Below are 20,211 nucleotides of genomic sequence, written 5' to 3'. Positions count from 1 at the left end.
GCTTGGAGAAGGGTTTGGCAAGCAACCCCAAGGGCTGGAGAGATATGGTCCCAGGGCCTGAGGACAAGGACAAGTGTTGCAGCCCTATTCTGCATTAGCTGAAGGGGTCATAGAGAGGAAAGGGGGTGATTGAGGACAAGGCTCTTGCAGTAATCCAGCCTCGAGAGGACCATAGCTCTGGAGACATTGAGTTTCTGGGGAAAGGTGGGGAAAGGGATAATGCCTCTTTTATTTTGTATTGCGCCAAGCATCCAGGCATCAGGGCGCATACATTTAGACAGGGAAACAACATACAGATGACAGGACGGTTCGAAACTTATTTGGTTAACCTTGGGGCTCTGCTATAGCTATTTAAACATGGATGTCTTTAGGGTCTTCCGGAAAGCCCGATAGTTACCCTCTAATCTGACTGCATTCGGTAGTCCATTCCGTTCTTGCGCTGCTTTTACCGGGAAGGTTCACGTAATCCGTTCCTTAATTGGCAGCCAATGTAGGGCTCTTCTGTCTGATGTTATATGCTCCCTTCTGGTTCTGATCGCCCTGTTCCGAATGATCTGACATCTTGCGATGTAACCCTTGTTTGTTCATAAAATTAGTGTGTTTTCATAATCCAGTCTGGATAGAATGATGGCACTGGCAATAGTGGCGCTGTTTCTTTCATTCACAAATGGTCTGATGTGATTAAGCAGAATAAATATATTGCCAACTTTTATTCAAGTTGCAAACGTGAGACTCTGCGTTTAGTGATGCCTCCAAAGTGATACCCAGAGTCTTGACCTTTTCTTGGACCTTGACGGTGGAATTCTTGATCTGGAAACACTCGTATTCATGACCTAATTTGCCACGTGCCTGCCCTGAGCCAAAGCTTAGAAACTCTGTTTTATTCCCATTCAGACACATCGAATTGGATGTCATCCAGGCCTCTATAGTGTTATAAACTGTCTCGAGGTTGCAGGCATCTGTCTTGTAGTTACCACTCAGTTCTATCACCAGCTGAGTATCATCAGCGTAATCTGTGAAGAACACTCTGGAGTCTTTGAGGACTGTACAGAGGAATCTAAGATAAAGATTAAAAAGTAGGGGAGACAAACCAGCCCCCTGTGGTACTCCACAATTGATAGGCGGCAAGACTGAGAAGGCATCATCACAGTGAATTTTCGATCTTCGATTGGCAAGAAAGGAGAGTATCCATCGAATTGCCTTCGAGGAGCATCGACCCATGTGCTCCAGTGACCAGAGTAGTTGTTCATGATCTAACAAATCAAAGGCCGCAGACAGGTCCAGTAGCACCAGCATGCCCGACCTGCCCTTGTCCATAATTCTGAGCATATGGGTCTGGAGATCAAGCATAGCTGTTTCTGTGCTGTGGGTTGGCTGAAAGCCTGATTGTTGCCTATGCAAGATGTTATTTGTTTCCACATAAGCTTGCAACTGCAGCATAGCTGCTTTATCTAGAATCTTCAATAGAAAGTTGCAGTTGGTAGTTGGTCATAAAATACTAGGATCCCTGTGGTCCAAGCCTGTTTTTTCTGCTAAAGGGGTTACTGTACCAATTTTGATATATTCTGGTAGGTGGCTATCACGAAAGGAGGCATTTAACAGACTTGTGAGGAAGGGTATGAAGACATCTCTATGTTCTAAGATAATCCTAGGGGTAGGATATTCTCTGCACAGGACATGGGTCTCGTGGTGGTTAAGAAAGATCTCACGTCCTTTGTTGTGACAGTTGAGAAGTCAAACCTCTCTGTCTCACCCTGCTCCTGCTGGTCCATCCGGAGGTTTTGTCGGGGTTGGGCAATGAGACACAATTGGTCCTGATTGTTTCTCTTGCCTTCAAGTTCTTAGCATTGAAGGCCTCCTGTACTTTTAAGCAATCACCATGGGAAGGTCGGGCCGGGGGAGATAGTGCTTTGGGTTTTTCTAAGGATTTCAGAATTTTGGAGAGCTTACTTGTAGAGTTTGACGCTCTGTTTATTTTCTTGTTATAGACATTTTTCATAGACTCTCTGATGTTTTGTTTATACAGTGATTCTGCTTTCTTTCACTTGTTCTTATTCTCGGTGGTTAGTTGTTTTACCCGTCTTAGTTCTAACTTTCTCTTCTCTGTTTTTAAGATGACCTGTAGGGTAGTGAACCATTTCTGGTGCTTTGTGTTTGCCCTGACTAGTTTCCATCTAGCAGGAGCTACCCTCTCAACCAGTTCTAGAACCGATGTGTTGTATGTCGAGACTAGGGTTTCACAGGAGTCAGTATCTGTTGTTTGTGCCATTATCTCATTTGCACACTGAACTAACTCTACTGTGGAGATTTTGTTGAAATTCCTATTCAGGATCCTTTTGTGGTCGTTCCTAACTTTGGGCATTGGCCTATGGGGTCTTATTGAGAAATCCACCCTCTGATGATCCGACCAAATACATGGAATGGTCCCGTCAATTTTGACATCAAGGTTGCACGACACCTCTCAGTCCAACTGGTTGTCTTTGGGTGTCATTGGATCGCTATTGCATACCCTGAAGTCTATGCCATTAAGTGCTTTTTCTAATTCCAAAGCCTCTTTGTCAGCGGGGTCACCCCTCCATTGATTTAGGTCTCCCACAAATAGAGTGGCTGTGCTGGTTCCGTTGAGAATGCGCAACAGCTGGGTTATTTCTTCATTAAAGTCTATCATAGATGAAGGTGGAGCTGGAAATGGGCCTTCTTGGCAAGGTCCAAGATGTTGGGGGTGAAGGAGAAAGCAGAGTCAAAGATGACGCCAAAGTTTCTGGTCTCAAAGGATGGTGAAGGTAGGGGGCACACAGAGGGGGGCCAAAGGGTAGGAGGGAAGCAGGGCGCAAGAGTCCCAATGAGAAGGATCTCTGTCTTACTGACATTAAGACAGAGATTGTTAGCCGCACACCATGCCTGGATGGCGGTCAGGCAATCAGGGATGAGAGAGGGAGAAGAGGAGGTAGTAGAGGGAAGCTTGAAGGAGAGCTGTGTTTCATGAGCATAACACTGGAAGTGGGGAGAGAAGGAAGAGATTAGGTGAGCAAGTCGAGAGAGAGAGATATTGAAGAGCCACAATGATAGGATAGAGCTCTGGGGACATCGTAGGTAGAGAGTGAGGTGGTGCCGGTAGGAGCTGGGAGGGTGGTTAGTGAGAAAAAGAGGCCAGCCATTCCAGTGCCCGGTCCATGATGCATAGGGTATTATGGATCCTTTTTATGAGGATAGAATGGTTGACCGTGCCAAAGGCAGAGGAGAGATTAGGCAGAATGAGAACAGCTTGAGAGTTGGAGTCGAGATTTGTGACCATGTCGTCACAGGTGTTCAGGAGAGCAGTTTCTGTGACTCTGGGTACCCGGAATCCAGATTGATGGCCATGGAGTCAACCAACAAGTTCAGTGTGAAGGATCAGTTGGGGGAGGACTAACTTCTCCAAGAGTTTACCCAGGAATGGAGTGGTGGAGATAGGACAAAAGTTAGCCGGGCAGGAGGGGTCAGCCGGCAGCTTCTTGTAGGAGAGAGTTTTCAAGGGAGTGCTTGAGGGATAAAGGGAAGGAGACAGTGGTAAAGGAGGGGTTACAGAAGTTGTCAAGTGCCAGAGCGAGAGAGGAGATGTTGTCCTTAATGGTCCTATAGGAGCTGGGGAGCACCTGTTTGGATGAGACCTTCACAGAGCGGACAACTTTCGAGATCTGAGGTGCTATGGGCTAGAAGGAGGAGTGTACGTGGTGTGGTGGGAATGGGAACAAGGGAGGCAGGGGAGCAGGGGGGAGTAGAAATAAGGGTGGTGGAGTGTGAGGACAGGATATCCTGGGTTTTAGATGTAAAATGGGAGGCCAAAACGGTGCAGAGTGCCTGGGAGGGAAGGGGAGAGGTGGAGACTGCAATTGGATTGGCGAGTTCCTTGCAGATTTTAAAAAGTTCATCTGTGTTGTTAATGGCTCCAAAGATGCGTCTTGGATGTGGGCCCTCTTCTTGGAGCAGATAGAAAAGTGGTATTGCCTTTGGAGCAGGTGACAGGCCAGTTTGTCAGAGGATGAACCCGAGGTCTGCCTTTTCCATTTAGCAACTCTGCACTTAGGTTTCAGAGAAGCCAGATCAGAGTCATACCATAAGTTGTACTTGAAAACGGCTTCAGGCGAATCCTCTTGACAGGGGCACGGATGTCAAGGGTGTTGGATACTCTGGTCCCAGTACACACAATAATTAAGCAATGGAATTCAATATGTATAGCAGCTACACACTGCCAGTTTAATTATGCATAAATGACACAAAATGTGGAGATTCATGCCACATTACTTCATTTTTATTGCTGACAAAGTCAATGCAAATATATCGTGGGGATCTGATTATAGATCACATGGGTCAGAACACTGACCTTGCAAGAGAAGTGCTCTTATTGGAAGGGACAGGATTCTGCTCATGAAATATTCTAAAAGGGTAGAGATGCGAGTCAATAAATGGAGATCAGAACCAGGAGAAAGGGTGTGTGTCTTGGATTGGAATCACCCAACCGGGTGTGGGTTGCTTGTCAACTGGACAGATGGTATGAGTCTGCCCAACCGTTGGTGCAATAGAATCCAACCTATCTAGTACGTGGCTTCTTCTGAAGCAGGCTGGTGCTCCAGGGTGGCTCAAGGATAGCAGAGGAAGTCAAGGGAGGAAATCGCTCATACAGACCGAGGTATCCAACAGTGGTGTCAAGAAGGTCAGGCTGTGTGAATCTCACAGTAAAAGAGCTTCAATGGTAGCACAACTGTGGACCCACCATCAAATTAATCAAGAGTGGGTCTGCCTTTCCCTCCTCAACCTCCATTCTTGGCCTCTAACCCTCTGTACCCCCATCTCCATCTCCGTCCAAGTGGGTGTTTAATAGCATATCCATAGTATTGACCCATATTTCTGTGCCCCCTTCTGGTACAGTGCTCTATTGCTTCACAGCCACGTGTGTGCTATGTAGAACTCAGCACATATATACAAATGTATACATTTCTTCCCATGGGTTAAGTGGCTAGTGCTGACATTAGGAAGGTGTGCTCAGCATTCAATGAGTTGTGATTCTCTACTGTTCTTGTTTCTTTATGAAGCACCACAGCTCACTCCCGCAGCTACTCTCTGTTGGCATGCCACCTTATGCTTCCCTTTCCACCACCCACAGTTACATCCTGCTTTCTTTTTTGCAGGCTGTCCTTCCTGGGTCACATTAGGCTTACAATCTTGAAATAACACGGCCATCGCTTTATTACCCCTGGGATGTGCACCTTTGCTGCTCTGTGTATTCGGATATGTCCGGTGACCTGCTGTTGAATGTACCCCTGGTGCACACCAATAGCACAAGGAATAAGGGCTAGACTCAATGACCCACAAACGAGTAAAATGCAGTACAATTTCCAAAATATCCACAAGGAACAGTTATATGATTTATTCAGTGGAGATTACTTGAGTATTTGTTAATCTTTCCGAAGACACAACCATTTGCTACTATTCACAGGATTAACTAGTTGAGTCCAAACAAGTGTACCTAGTCTGCCCATCTGTCTCAACTGTGATAGGTCTCAGTATGGATTCCTTCGTCCAATGTTCATTGATCTGTCATCCCACAGAAGCAATCCTCCATTCTCTCTGAAGCTGCAGAGATCGCCCCAAGTGTTTGCCATCTTCTCTTTAGCCACATGGCTCTTCCAGTCGCTAAATTACATCCTACCTACCAGGAGATCCACCAATCCAACTCTTTACCCAGGATTATAAAGACCCTCTATCACTGTCCAGCCAATCATATTTTTGGACCCGCCTCCATAGGTCTCTTTTAGGCTGCCCACCATCTCAGCTGTGGAAGGGCACCATCAATGTTGCCATCGTCAATCATGGAGGAGCACACTATGGGAAACACAGAGCGTTCCCTCGGTTGCTTACTGCAGCTGAGGGAGCGTTCTTGGGCTGGCTTAAACTGTCAAAGGGAAAATATGTTTCCCTTTGACAGTTTAGTTCCCCAGCACGCATGTCCAATGGGCCATCCAGGGCCGTGAGCCTTTTGATTTCCCAACATTGCATGGCTCATGAGTTAGAGAACCGCATGTTAGAATGTGCAATGGGGTGCTCCTGCACCTTCCCACACATTCAAACAAATCAGGGTGCTGCCAATGGAGTTCTCTGTATTCTGCATGCATGTGCAGAAACCAGTAAGTGCTCTTTGCTTCCTGGTTTCTGTTTGTACTGTGTGGGAGCTAGCAGGCTTTCTGGAGGTGCCAGCAGAGTGGAGCATAGTCTGGACTGGTGCAACAAAAACAGCCATTTTTACTGACCATCTGCCATGGATTCCCAGTAAAAAAGACCGTTTATAATGTACAGATATGTGTTATTTCATGGCTAGACTGGAATTGTGGTGCTGTCAGTCTAGCCATTTCTTTCTGTGGCAAGTCATTTTTTAACTGGGCATCTATGATAAAGCAAGAATGATAAGTGTTCTTGCGTGGCTAAACTGGCATTTTGGTGCAACCAGTTTAGCCATTTCTTACTGTGGCATGATATTTCTTTACTGGATATCTCTAATAAAGCAAACATGATAAGTGTTATTAAGTGGCTAGCATGGGATTTTGGTGCAACCAGTCTAGCAATCTCTTATTGTGGCACGAGAATTTTTACTGGGCATCTATGAAAAATTAAGCATGATAAGTGCTAGTACGTTGCTAGACTGCCATTTTGATGCAGCCAGTTAAGCCATTTTATTTACTGGGTATCTATCCTAAACATAATACATGTTATTATGTATCTAGACAGGCATTTTGGTGTAGCCAGTCTAGCCATTTCTTACGGTGGCATGGTATTTTATTCTGGGAAAACTCTTCATCCCGCTGCAGGATGTCTGGACCGTAGTGCAGGTCTTTGTGGTTTTGCACATTGATGGGGAAAATGCCCTCTTTACAGAGGACACAGTTGCTCACTTGGCTCCCCTAAAAGCAGTCCACCAAGCTGCAGCACGTTTTATTGCAAGTGCATGACAATCTGATCGAATCACCCTTGTACTGCACAAACTACATTGGCTTCCTCTCCAGGCCAGGACACTGTTCAAGACTGCATGTATTATCTACAAAGCAATCACGAGTAGCACACCAGTGTATCTGGCAGCTAATCTCCACATATCTGGCAGCATGCGATCCTTGCACAGCAAATTGACCAACTGGCTCAAATCACAACTAGTCCGTAAAGAGTGAGCTGCAAACAATCTTTCTCTTGCCACGCACCCACCCTCTGGAATTCTATTCCAGTATCAGCTCGGAATGCCCCCACAATTCTCCAATTTCACAAATATCTCAAAATGTTGCTTTTTCAACAGCACCTAACCATGTACTTATCCCAATGAATGTATAGGCTACAACTCACAGTAATGTGCTACTGGTAAAACATGTGAGTCCAAACACTGGCTATTCACACCATAACTAGCACTCTGCTGCTCTCGAGCTAGGTTTGCACTTGAAACAATAAAATAAAAATAAGAAATAAAAAAGATTTATGATAAAGTAAGTATGATACATGTTATTAACTGGTTACTGCTATTTTGGTGCAGCCAGTCTAGCTAGCTGTTTAATACTATAGCCTGCCATTTTATTCTGGGCATCTATGAAAAAGTAAGCAAAATAAGTGTTATTTCATGCTTAGACTGGCATTTTGGTGCAGCCAGTCCTTCTACTGCTTACTGTGGCATGGCAATTGTTTAACTGTGCATCAAGGGTAAAGCAAACATGATAAGTGTTATTATGTATCTAGACTGGCCTACATTGTGCTTCCAGTTTGGACATGTTTTCTTATTGTGGCATGGCATTTTTAAAGAAAGTGTTCTGCAAAATGCATCATTTTAACCCATTTTTGAAAAGACCTTCTAGGGCGGGAAATCCCTGCCAAACTCCCTTTGGTTGATTTGGGCTCTCTCACTACCCTCTGTCGCTCTGGCATATTTGTGGGAAATATTTACACCCCTTCCATTAAAAGAATCACCAACCACCACTGGTTACTGGGCCCGTAGAGTAAACGTCAGTGTACCAGAAGTTATGCAAGTTTCTGTGCCTGTCTACTTCGAACAGTCATGCATATACCCAATTTCTTTTCAACTGTTGAAATCACATTGCCTGGGTAGGGTTAGGCAAGGTCAGAGATTATGTTTGATTAACAAAGACTCACCATTGTGTTGTCTAGCACGTACATGAGCGTGTCACCATCTTTGTCTTCTGCTTTAGCTGTGAACACCACAGAATCCACTTCCGCTAGCTAGGCACAAGAGGGGAGATCCAGGTTAGGAAGACACATGGGCGCAAAGCTGAACATTTAGTCAGAAAAAAGCTTCCCATCAAATGGAAAGCAGTGTTGACAGTGGTAAAGAGTAGGCCTTGTTCCAACCATCCAACTGTAGCATCACGCTTGCCTGGCAAGGTATTTTCTAGAAAGTACTGATTGGTTTAGTGCTTTCTGCCTGTAAACTTGTGAAAGCTGGTGCTGCTGAGCAGAGAATGAGAAGTCCACCTGTTTCAGAGATTGGTACAAATCCTACCCTGTGGTTCCTATCTTTTAAGGCATTTTCTAAAGCATCGCAAATAGTTTAACCTTTGACATTTTTTTTCCTGACTACTGAGAAATCCTACATACAATCAGGCAATTAAAGAAGCAGCTTGATCGAGCCTTCCTTTTCCCTCCAGAATATGTAGTCGGGGAATCATCTGGGGGCCATATCGGAATGGTGACCACTTTTATTCTTTGCTATTTTTAGGAACTATACCTATCCCTGCCTATGGGAGCAACTATTGTCAGCCTTACGGAGGACTTAAATCTTATGTATGGGAGAGGTTCTACCCCGCCTGTGGTGGAGGTATACCATTCTAGTGGAGCAGCCAGACCCAGCCTGGGAGATAAGCTGTGCCTATCCCATTGAAGATTTAAACTCAACACTATGACACATGTGGGCACTCGATGCGTCAACAGACTGAGCCTAATTACGATTTGGGCGGTGCAGATTAAATGCAAATGCAATGATATTACTGTATGAGCTGGAGGTAAATCCACCAACTTCTGACCGATTTCATTGGAATTAATGCAGGTGGAAATACTGCCTCAGTAATTCCACCTGAAATGCCCCATGGAGTCATATGGACTCCAAATAAATGGGGACTAACACTGCCACTTGTATTCCGCCGGTAATAGCGCCAGACCAATTGACGCTAACGTTAATTCCATTTGGTGGTATCTCAGCATATTTACCGCCGAGATACCGCCAAACTTATAATGAGGCCCTGGGATATTTTTGTGTTCAATGTAAAGAGTAAAGGACTCTGCCTTCTGGGCAGTGGTGGGTAGGAGGCTTGCTCCTTTTCCTTTTTTCGGAATAGAGTTCTCTACTTTGCGGGGAATTGAGGGCCTTGCACCATCTCCTGTCCCAGATTAGTGTACTTTATCGTGCAGGGTAATGGACAGTATCCTGTTGAGCACTGCAGCGTAGCGCTTAGTGAGCCATCATTCATGGCTAGGCAATAGCGTACACCCAAGTGATTCCCTGTGGCCCCATGTCAGGGAGTTACTCACCTCACTTATGTTCTGAGCCATGATCGAAGCCTCCAGAAACGAAGGTCTATTGTCATTTTCATTGAGGACTTGGACTATGATTCTGTGCTGTGCCTAAGGAGTCAGGTGATGAGGTGAGGGAGGGGTTAGGAAGATCGACAGATATAGAAAGGGGACAAAGGGAAGGAGAGACGGTAAAGGGGAGTGAGAGAAAAAGAGCATGACAGTGAAATTACAAAAGACTGTAAGACAGAAAAAAGATAAAAGTGAAAGACTGCAATATAAACAAGATCAAGAAAGCCCCGTCATAGAAAATATACGTCTACTTTCTACGGATCCAGCTCTTCCTTGAACTGAGCATTTCAAAATTTGTAACACTGGCCCACTTTCCTAAGGTGTGTATTTAATCACAATGCAACCAGTATTAATATTAACCTAAACTTGAAAGTGAGACCCGCCTGTGTAAATACTTCACAGGCTCCTCTCCAGCGCCATCTCTATTGCTTCCTCACACATCACTGTAGTGATGGCTGTCACAGCCAACAGCCATATTTTGCACAATATGTTATACTAACTGTTGTAGGTCCCCCAAGCCAGGGGTCTGCAGATGTTTTGGACTATGACTCCAATGACACCTATGACCCCTTACCATTGATTATGCTGGCTAGGGCTCATGGGAATTGTAGTTCAACACATCTGAAGGTTGTAGAACTCTGCCTAAAGCCACCAGTTCTACTTAAATCTCCACAGTGACTGCTGGTGGTCCCTTATCGTCATCAGGTGTACATAACTCCATGTAGTGACTGCTCTAGGTGCTTCTGAACCACCTCTTGCATGTAATGTTTATTAATAATTGTTGCAGCCCCTGCTCAGCCATCACTTACACATAATCCTGAATACTATTTTAGATCTCCCACAGCACACCTTCTCCACCTTCCTATGGGAACTGGAGCATCATAACGTATGCATAATGTTCATCATACCATGGAATGTTGCAATGGCCATTGTTGAACAGAGGGTCAGCATGAGGGCTTTAACCACTGTTAAAGCATGATGTTTCTCTCACAACATTCCTCCTCAACCCCCAGTGTCTCCCTCCCAACATTCCACCAGAACAATGCCAATGCACATTTCTGAGCTCTTTCTCCAGCGGTTATTTGCAACGAGCCCAATCATCCAAATAAGACACTGACACGGGATGCGTCTTTACTTCTTTATTCTTCAATGTTAACTAAATTGCCTTCCTTCCCTTCCCCCCACCAATCCCTTCCCAGTCTCTACTTTCACTTTCCCTTAAAGGGGCTGTTGCCCTGTGGCATGTAACCCCCCCTTACTTATCATGGAAGTCCATGGCCTACATTTCTTCAATAAGGCATGTAGGTTTCCGTGAGGCTCGCTGGGGCCGGCCGGGCAGGTCCCTCACGTCGTCATCTGGGGTCTTCGGGTGGTTCGGGGTTATCCTCCCTGATCTCTGTTTCTTCATCTCCAATAGGTATATCCTCTTCTGGGTTCTCTTGGAACATCTTGTGGAAGAACAAGGCATTCCTTGTCATCTCCCCGTGGTCCCCCATGGCGGTGATCATTGGTCCCTGGATTTCCGTTACCACCAGTGGCTCCGGCCGGTATCTGACATCTGTTTTCCGTTGTTGCACTTGTCTGACCACCACTATCTCGCCTACTGGGATCTGGTGTTCTCTGGCTTTCCATTTCTTGTCGGTCCATTCTTTGGCCTTCCTTCTTTTTTCAGCCTCTCATCTTCTGATTTCCGCATCCTCTGCTGCGGTATAGTCTTCTAGCTGTGGTAGTCTGGTCCGTGGTTTGTATAAGATCATCGGTTCTGCTGGGGTCTTGCATGTTGTTTCGTTTGGCGTATTTTGGTAGCTTCTCAGCATTTGGCAGGTGGCTTGAGGCATAGAGGTCTGGTCTGTCGCCACCTTCTGGCGGGTCCGCTTGATGTTAGCCATGAAGCGTTCCACCATGCCGTTGGCTTGGGGCCACAGCGGTGTAATCCTTTGGTGGTGGAATCCTAGATGTGCTGCAAACTTCCTGAACTCCTGTCCTTGGAAGGGGCGACCGTTGTCAGTTTTTACAACGTTAGGGACACCCCATTCGCTGAACAACTTGTCCACCATGGCCACGACCTGGTGGAATGCTGTGGACTGCACGCGTTTCACTAGTGGGAATCTGGAGTATTCATCGATTGCCACTAGGAGGTGGTCTCCTTCTTCGAGCGGTCCGTAGAAATCTAGCGCGACTCATTGCAATGGCCCTTCAGGTAGGGGAACTGTCTCGAGCGGGCATTGGGGTGAGCTTGCCGTGTTTATCTGGCATGGTATGCAGTGCCTCAGTGTGTCCTCGACTATGGTGTCCATGTGTGGGTCCCAGACCTGGATGGGTAGTATCTTCTTGGTGTTGGCTATGCCTCGGTGTCCCTCGTGCACGTTCATCACTAGGGGTTTCCTGAGGCCTTTGGGGGCCACTAGCCAGTTGTCTCTCAGGAGTGTTCCTTGATCTATCATGGCCAGTTCTCCTTGTATTTTTGCCATTCTTAGTAGGTCTCTCCTGTCCGCTTCCCTCCCTCCCCGTCTCAAAGTGTTCCATGGCCACCTGTTACCATCTGTTGGTGTTCGTAAGTTGGACCGACGCCCGTATCGTGGGGTCAGCTTTGCTCTGTTCCTCGAATTGCTCCATCGTGATTGCCAGGGGAAGGGCGTTCAGGGATAGATAGGCAATGTACGCTTATGCCTCGCCTTGCATGGTGGTGTCCGGGGGATTGTCCGGGTGTCTCGAAAGGTAGTCAGCTGGATTGGCTTTGCCTCCAGGCTTGTGAATGACGGTGTAGTCATACTCCTGGAGGCGTTTGCCCAAGCGTTCGATGCCTGGTGGCATCTTTACCTTGGGGTTACCGAATAGGGACAGGAGGGCTTGGTGATCGGTTATGAGTACGAAGGTCCTTCCATTGATGAAGTGATAGAACTTCTCGCATGCCCAAACTGCCTCCAAGCTCTCGCCTTCTGCCTGAGAGTAGGCTTGCTCGATGGAATTGAGCGCTCTGCTGGCATACGCAACTATGTGTGTGTCGGTGCTCTGCTGTGGGTTGGTCTGGGCTAAGATGGCACCTAGGCCGCCGGGGCTGGCATCTACTTTGATTTCTGTGTCCCATTGCGGGTTAAAGTACGCCAGCTGTCACTTGGTCGCTAGCTCCTGTTTGATTGTGGAGAAAGCGTGCTGACACAGTTAATCCCATGTGAAAGGTTGGTCTTTTCTGAGGAGTTGTTGTAGTGGGTTGGTGAGGGTTGCCTAGTGGGGAAGGTATTGTGTGCAGTAGCCGGCCATGCCTAGGAATGATCTTAGCTCGGATACGTCATTTGGGCTCGTCAGGTTGACAATGGCACTGATCTTGTCGGGGTCCGCTCTGATACACTGGTTGGAAAAGATATGTCCAAAGAAACACAGGTTGTGTTTATTGATGTGAAACTTTAGGCTGTTGAGGGTGAGGCCAGCTTCATGGAGAATGTGGCAGACCTGTCTCAGTGCATTGTCATGTTGGTCCTGGGTGACTCCAAAGACTAGGATGTCGTTGTTGTAGTTTAACACATTTGTGACTGGGCTTATCAGCTGGCGTATGGTCTCTTGGAAGATTTCAGCCGCTGATGAGATTCCGAAATTCAACCGTTTGTACTGGAACAGGCCTTCGTGTGTCATGAAGGTTGTTATGGGCCGTGACTCAGGGTTAATGACTAGCTGGTGATAGCCTTGATTCAGGTCCAGCTTCGAGAACGGGGTGGCTTGGTTGAGTCTTACCAGCATGTCCTCGATGTTGGGCCGTGGGTGTCTTTCCTTTGGATTGCTGTATTGGGGATCCTCATGTCGACGCGGAGGCGTCCATCCGCCATGGAGATGACTACCAGGGGGGACACCCATGGGGTGGGCCCTTCTGCTCTCTCAATGATGTTGTTGTCGAGTAGTAGCTGTAGCTCATGCGTCACTCTAGCCTGTAGGTGAAACCCTATCCTTCTGGGGTGTTGTGGTACTGGTCGTACAGAGGGGTCAATGTGCAGCTTGATCACGGTGTACTTTAACATGCCAACACCCTTGAATAGGTTAGGAAACGTGACGCTTAAAGTCTCGAGATCCAGCGCTTTGTGGGACATGGCGCATACGGACTGGGTTAGTGGTGGAAATCCTTGGATCATCTCCAAATGGTCGTACTGGATGTCTATTAGGTGGAGGGCAGTGGCTGTTTTGTCGCTTAGGAGGCATCTCCCAGTCACTGGGCTGTGGATGACGTGGATTGTGACTGGGACTCGTCGCCCTCTGTGTACTAAATCACAAAGAAATTGTCCCTTTGACGTTAGGGGTAGAGTCACGCCCCATTGGAAAATTTGAGCTTCAGAGGATCGTAAGGGATATGTCCCGGCCAGCGCCTTATACGTTCTCTCGTTCATTATGTTGACTGTGGCTCCTGTGTCAATGAGGAACGGGGTGTTGATCCGTCCAAGGTGAACCACCACTCGGGCTTCTGTGCTGTCGTCAGATGAGTCGGATATGAGCTGGACGTATTCTCTACTGTACCGCTCAAATTCTTGGTACTGCTCTGTCCCTGGGGGTTCTTCTTCAATGGGCGGTTTCTCGTACAGGTCTCCAGCAGTGAATTCTCTTCTCAGGTCTTCATCAGGGATGAGTTGCATGTGGTGAAGGTGTTCTGGGCTGGTGCGTGTGTCACCCGTCGGTTCCATTTGTAGGTTTTCCACTGCTCGGATGAATCCTGGGTGCGTTGTGTTTCTGGTACGGTTGTTTCTCTCGAGGAACGGTCTTGGATTGGGTGACCTTGGCGGTTCATATCTCCTTTGTGGTGTTGGCTGAGTCGGTGGCCTGAAGGCCAGCAGTTGTTGTGTTATTTCTCGACACATGCTTTGGAAATGATTTTCCTGGCCGCACCTCATATACATCTGGCCGATTGCAGGGCACTGCCCTTTGTGGGGGAACTCAAACCCACAGCGGTAGCACTGTCTCTCAGGTTGGGTCCGCCGGGCTGAGTTTCAAGTGTCTTGGAGGAACGAGGTGCCAAAGTGGCGGGTCTGTCCCTGCAGATTGTTGGTTATGGCGGCTACCATATCTAGTTTCCTGGGATTCTCGATGTTAGCGGATTGGACGTCGACGCGCTCATAGATCCTTGCTAGTTCTGCAATCTCCTGCAGGGGAAGGGGTTTCATCAACCGGTGCTACCTGAACTGGGAGGAAAGACACCCTTCAATCACCCTTAGCCGGATGGCTTCATCATTGATGACATTTGCAAAGTTGCAATATGTTTTCTTCCTTTGGAGATGCAGGATGAACTGTCCTATTGTTTCGTGTGGTGCTTGAGTACACTGGTTGAATGTGTATCGTTCATAGTCTCTGTCATAGTCAAGTGGCCATTGATTGCAGTGATGAGCAGCGGGTAGGTCATTCTCTATTGAGCTGGAATGGTTTTAATGATGCTTTTGATGTCTTTCCCTACCAGGTTAGTGAATATGTCCAGCTTGTTTGGAGCGTCTTGATTTCCTACGGCTCCCATGAATTCTTCAAATTTGTCCATTCATTCCTGCCATCTCTGGCCTTGGTTTTCTTGTGGCTCAAGCATGAAGGGGTTTGGGTGGAAGCGGTATGGCGCCATCTGCTGCTGCACTTCCTGATTGCGACATCTTTGGGGTGGTTTGACTTCTCTATTTCTGCTATTGTTGTATTGTATTTTCCGTTTCTGTTTCTGTCCTGGGTTTTGGGTATTAGTTGTGGGCGGAAGGTTGGTCCTTGCTTTCTAGGGGCCACGTGGCGCATGTAGCTCACCCTTTCTCTTGGGCAGTCCCCGCATTCTAGTGGGTTTATAGGCCTGTCGTTTGTTATTTCCTTGTGGGTAATCCTCACTTTCTAGTGGTTTTGTGGTCCTGTAGATCATGTGGATCGCCTTTTCTTGGGCACTCCCCGCTTTCTAGTGTGTTTGTGGGCTTGCAGATAATCCTCGCTTTCTATTGGTTTTGTCGTCCTGTAGATCACGTGGATCGCCCTTTCTTGCGTACTCCTCATTTTCTAGTGGACTTTCAGATAGTCGTTTTCCTCATGTGTGGTCACTGTGTGGGCAAACTTGTTATGAGCGGGTGACGTTAGTCCTCGCTTTCTAGTGGTTCTATTGTGCAGGTGCCTGGTGCGTCCTGCTTCTTTGTGCGGCATGTTCCGTTGTTAGCAGCCTGGTTCTTCTGCTTCTCCTCCGCTGTCCTCGTTGCAGTCCTCCTCGCTGGCCGCACTGCCGGATGTCCTCTTCTCCTGTGACTCTTCTCACCAGTGGTTGCCTCCCCTCCGTATGGAGCCTCTTGGTGCGGTCCTCCTCACCGGGCGCACAGCGGGGCCTCCTGTCCTCGGGCTGGTCCTGCCGCTCTTCCCTCTCCAACTGCACTCCTCACATCGTCTTCTCCAACGATGCCGCAACCTCCAATCCGGTCTGCCTCCTTCGACCGGATTGTGAACGTCCCCTCCTCCCGGAACGGCAGTGCAGGCTCAGCTCATCGCCAGTTGTTATATCCTACAACAAGACCAATCATCCAAATAAGACGCCGACACAGGATGCGTCTTTACTTCTTTATCCTCCAACGTTAACTAACTTGCCTTCCTTCCCCTCCCGCCTTCTCCTCTCCTCCCGCCCCTCCCTTCTCAGTCTCTACTTTCACTTTCCCTTAAAGGGGCCGTTGCCGTGTGGCATGTAACAAGCATGAGGGCTTTAACCACTGTTAAAGCATGATGTTTCTCTCACAACATTCCTCCTCAACCCCCAGTGTCTCCCTTAGCCAACATTCCACCAGAACAATGCCAATGCACATTTCTGAGCTCTTTCTCCAGCGGTTATTTGGTTCTTACGAACAGTTTTTGTGATTTTAACTTTTTATAAAACAATATAGCCCTGGGTTAGAGGGGCATAAGCGGTTTATCATCCCTTACGCCTGCTATGTGTCCTCAGCTTTGCCTTGGGTCTATAACTCGGGTGTTGGGACTTTAACACATGTTACAACCCTCTCCACATGGGATGCGATACCTACATTGTTAGTGCTGTGCGACTCTGGCAGGCTACCCCCTATTAAAGTCTCTATAGTGAGTCCTCACGTCTGCAAAATTCTCTTTAATTAATGCTACAAGCATACATTGGAATGCGCCATTCTCTGTAAAATATGAAAATTGTATCCCAATCAATGAAAATGTCAACCAGTGACAATAAACGGATATTTTGTAAAAGGGCCTTATGGACTCAGACTATTTTTTGCTTGTCGTGTAAATGAAGTACAGTAATAAGTCTCAACCTGAGTTTGTGATTCCACAGTTTAGCTTTTTCCTGCAAGAACGACCCTTGCCCAACAGATGAGACTCTTCATAACTCAGAAAAGATCAGACAAAGTACATGATGGCACTAACTCCCACTTTCGGGGGCCGGTAAAGCCCTGCCAGTCCGAGCCTAAGGTAGGCTGAGTGAAGCGAGGACCTCGTTGAGGACTCATGGATGCTACTATCCCTGTACACCCAAGTATTCGGGGGTGATCGCTATTCTCACCAGGGTGCAAATACTTTTAAAGTATTTTTTCTATGGGTAATAGGCTCTGTGTATATTGCGCATGCCCACTTTCTCATAAAAAGAACCAAAGATGTCTGCGTCATGTGAGATAGAGAAGGGAGCAGGTATATTTTCTATTCCCATGGTAGTGACAATGAGAGAGCATGAGCCACGAGGACCATGTGTCCCTGCACACGGGCTGATAAATGGCACGTAGTGGGCAAAGTGAGGATTAGGAGTGTGGGATTGCATGAGGGCAGGGGGCGGGGTGGGAAAGGGCCTGCTGGAGCACTAGCCAAAACAATGGCAGACAACCAGGGGAGGTGCTGGGGTATCTGAGAAAACGTGGGCGGTCACTGACAGTGTCCACCTGCCTTTCCAGTCACCTGATTGGCCAAACGCTCTCTGCCAGTTGCGAATACACATTCAGGAACATTGTTAATTAATTTTTAACCTCATCTCTAGAAATATTCCAAGTCACTTGATCATTGGATGAGCAACGGAAACCTCCTGAATTCAGATATGAGGCTTGATTTAGGGCGATCCCCTTCCAGAAAGCCTAAATCCCATTTTGTCATACCCAGGCCAACTTCGGGCATTAGATACATAGATACATATATATGTAATTTTCGGGGTAGCCACTTGCACAACCTAATATGCTGTGTGAAAGCACTACTACTCGCTTGGTAGCCATAGCTGCCAAGTTGCACTGTGTCATGCTTCACACCTAAAGCCATTGCTAGTTTCTCGCATTGCATTCTGGGTCTTGTAGTTTTGCGTTTCCCATTGTAAGTATGGGCCTACAAATCATGCTTGCAATGGGAAAAAGCAGGACTGCTTTGACTGAGGGCGACTTTGCAGTCATAGGTATCAGCTCCTGCAAGTGCGTTCAGTTTGACGAGGTTTGCACGTCAGATAGTCATTATCCTGTTCTGTGCTGGTTGTTGCTGATACCAGCCTCCCTGGCCTTTCCGGCTTTGTAATATATGAGAAACTAAGAATGGGTGGAGTTGAATGCAAGAGTAAAGAAGCGGTAATTCCCACCCTGTCACTTCCATTCTATTAAATGGGAGTTTCTTTCACCACAAGTGACACTGACATGTCAACTCCACCTCCCTGGAGCATTGGCACACCACCCTTCATGTCGGAGAGGACCTCGGAGGCAACACAAGTAAAGGAGGCATAGGAAGGCTGCACATGTATCTTTGCAAATGCCAAGCCAACAAAACAAACCAGACATAGGGCCTCATTACAAGTGTGGTGGCTGCAAATGAGGGTGCCAGTTGCACCGTACAGGCACCCTTTTCGGACCGCCACACTACAATTCTGCCTTCGTGGCCCTTGCGCCTGGCATGTCTCACCGGCCCTGGTAAGCAGAGTTGTCATGGTAGCGCGGCACCGCTAGCAATGGTGCTGGCGCTTCCGTGAACCCATTCCCATGGAGTCCCCACGGGAACTTCACGAATCCTCCGCCTGATATCCCGGGCCGCTGGGTCCTGGTGTCACAGGGATATCAGGTGGCGGATTTGGTGTTACGGGTGCACAGGCGAGTTACCGCTGTCCTCGTAATGAGACACACACTCTCACCCAACACCACAATGCGATTACCGACTGAAAAACAAACCTACCCTCAGAGACCGACTTCTCCGAATCGAAGCTGCCAACAGCACATCACAGCTATCTTGCTCTTCTCCCCGCTCAGTCCTACTAACTTACCCCGCCACCTCCTTGCATTACAGATCCGCCAGAGCACCAACAGACCATGCAGGTGGCAACAGCGCATGGTATAAGAACCTTTAGTATAGCACAACATAACATGCTTCATATAGGTTTGGCATATTAGTCGGTACCATAACAAACTACAAAGGAGTCGAGCTAAAAACAAATAGACCAAAATGTGATGGTCCCTTTCCTCCAAATACTAAATAGAACCTAGGGGAAGCTACTCCTGTCTACTACTGCCATGGCTCCTGCATAATGTTATCCAGTGACTACTGATAGAGAGGGGATCTGAGACGGTCCTTTTGGGATAGTCCAAAAAAAGAGGAGATGGGACCTTCGTTGCAGCCTGTTCTCCTACCTAAGTAAATAGGTGAATTATTTATGTATTGGGTATTTATCTGCTTATGACATAGTGTGTGATGATGGGGATATAGCCTGCCCTGCAGACTATGGACCAGCACTAATATACAGAAACTACCGGCACAGTGTGAGATGGAAATGCAGATGGCACTGGCAGAGATTATACTCTTACATGTGGCCTACAATGGCACATGAAGGGGGTGGAGGAGGGGTGGGCTTGACTCACAGAGACCACCGCCCATTCCATGTTCTGTTGTGATAAGACCACCTTGTGCAAATCTACAAGAAGGCATATGGGGAAGAAGCATGCAGTGCACTGGCCCTCCCCAGGGTCTACACCCCATTAAGCAATGAATTCAAGAACCCCAATAAGGATCCATTGCAAACCAGCTCTTCTTATTTCTATGACCTCCATCTCACCTAATTGCTCCTTAGACCCCCACATGGCACCACCCCTTGTTCATCATGATAATGGCATTGTTATTAATTAGCAATGTGTCTTGGAGATCAGATGTAGATACCAAAAAGTGTGTACCTTGGCAACACCTTCTTCAGAACACGTCAGCGTGACCATCAGCACTGGAGGGTCCAGGGCCTGCAAAGCAATAGGGACAAGTCACTGCACAGCAAATACATTGGATACGTCATCATGGAATCCCCTGTCAGTGTTCATACACAGCGTGGCTGATCCCTCTGGAAAAGGGCGGGAGAAAGCAGGAAGAAATTGCTCAACTGCTCAGCCTGAACCATTAAAGAGATTAAGAAATAGCAAGTAAATCATTGTCCATGGTTTCTCTATATGCCAGGATGGGCCCTGACATCAAAAGAAACAATATTAGCATAAGGGAGTCATTGTTGACTTCCACCGAGCCAATCAGAATGCTTGGAATGCAGTCAATAATTGCTGTTTTTGATTTCAGTCAGTTATTGACCTCCTTCCAGTCGTTCTGATATGATAAGCAGAAAACCCTTCCCTGTATGTAAGGAAAAGAACTTCCATCGCACAGTCCTTTTCTTTTTCT

General features: G+C 47.3%; 1 protein-coding gene across 3 annotated transcripts in view; it reads right to left on the bottom strand.

Moving 5' to 3' along the window:
- Positions 1 to 20,211, bottom strand: part of LOC138514206 (cadherin-related family member 5-like) — a 410,910-nt gene that overhangs the window by 228,410 nt on the left and 162,289 nt on the right. For all 3 annotated transcript variants that reach the window (XM_069629545.1, XM_069629544.1, XM_069629546.1), the window contains 3 exons: positions 19,725 to 19,784; positions 9,553 to 9,645; positions 8,161 to 8,247 (listed from right to left, as the gene is read on the bottom strand). In XM_069629545.1, coding sequence (XP_069485646.1) covers positions 8,161 to 8,247; positions 9,553 to 9,645; positions 19,725 to 19,784 — 240 coding nt within the window. The remainder of the gene's footprint in view (positions 1 to 8,160; positions 8,248 to 9,552; positions 9,646 to 19,724; positions 19,785 to 20,211) is intronic.

The sequence above is a fragment of the Ambystoma mexicanum genome, chromosome 12 (genome assembly GCF_040938575.1).
Source record: "Ambystoma mexicanum isolate Mex_15411 chromosome 12, UKY_AmexF1_1, whole genome shotgun sequence".
In the NCBI taxonomy this organism is placed as follows: Eukaryota; Metazoa; Chordata; class Amphibia; order Caudata; family Ambystomatidae; genus Ambystoma; species Ambystoma mexicanum.
This window is presented reverse-complemented; position numbering and strand designations above follow the sequence as displayed.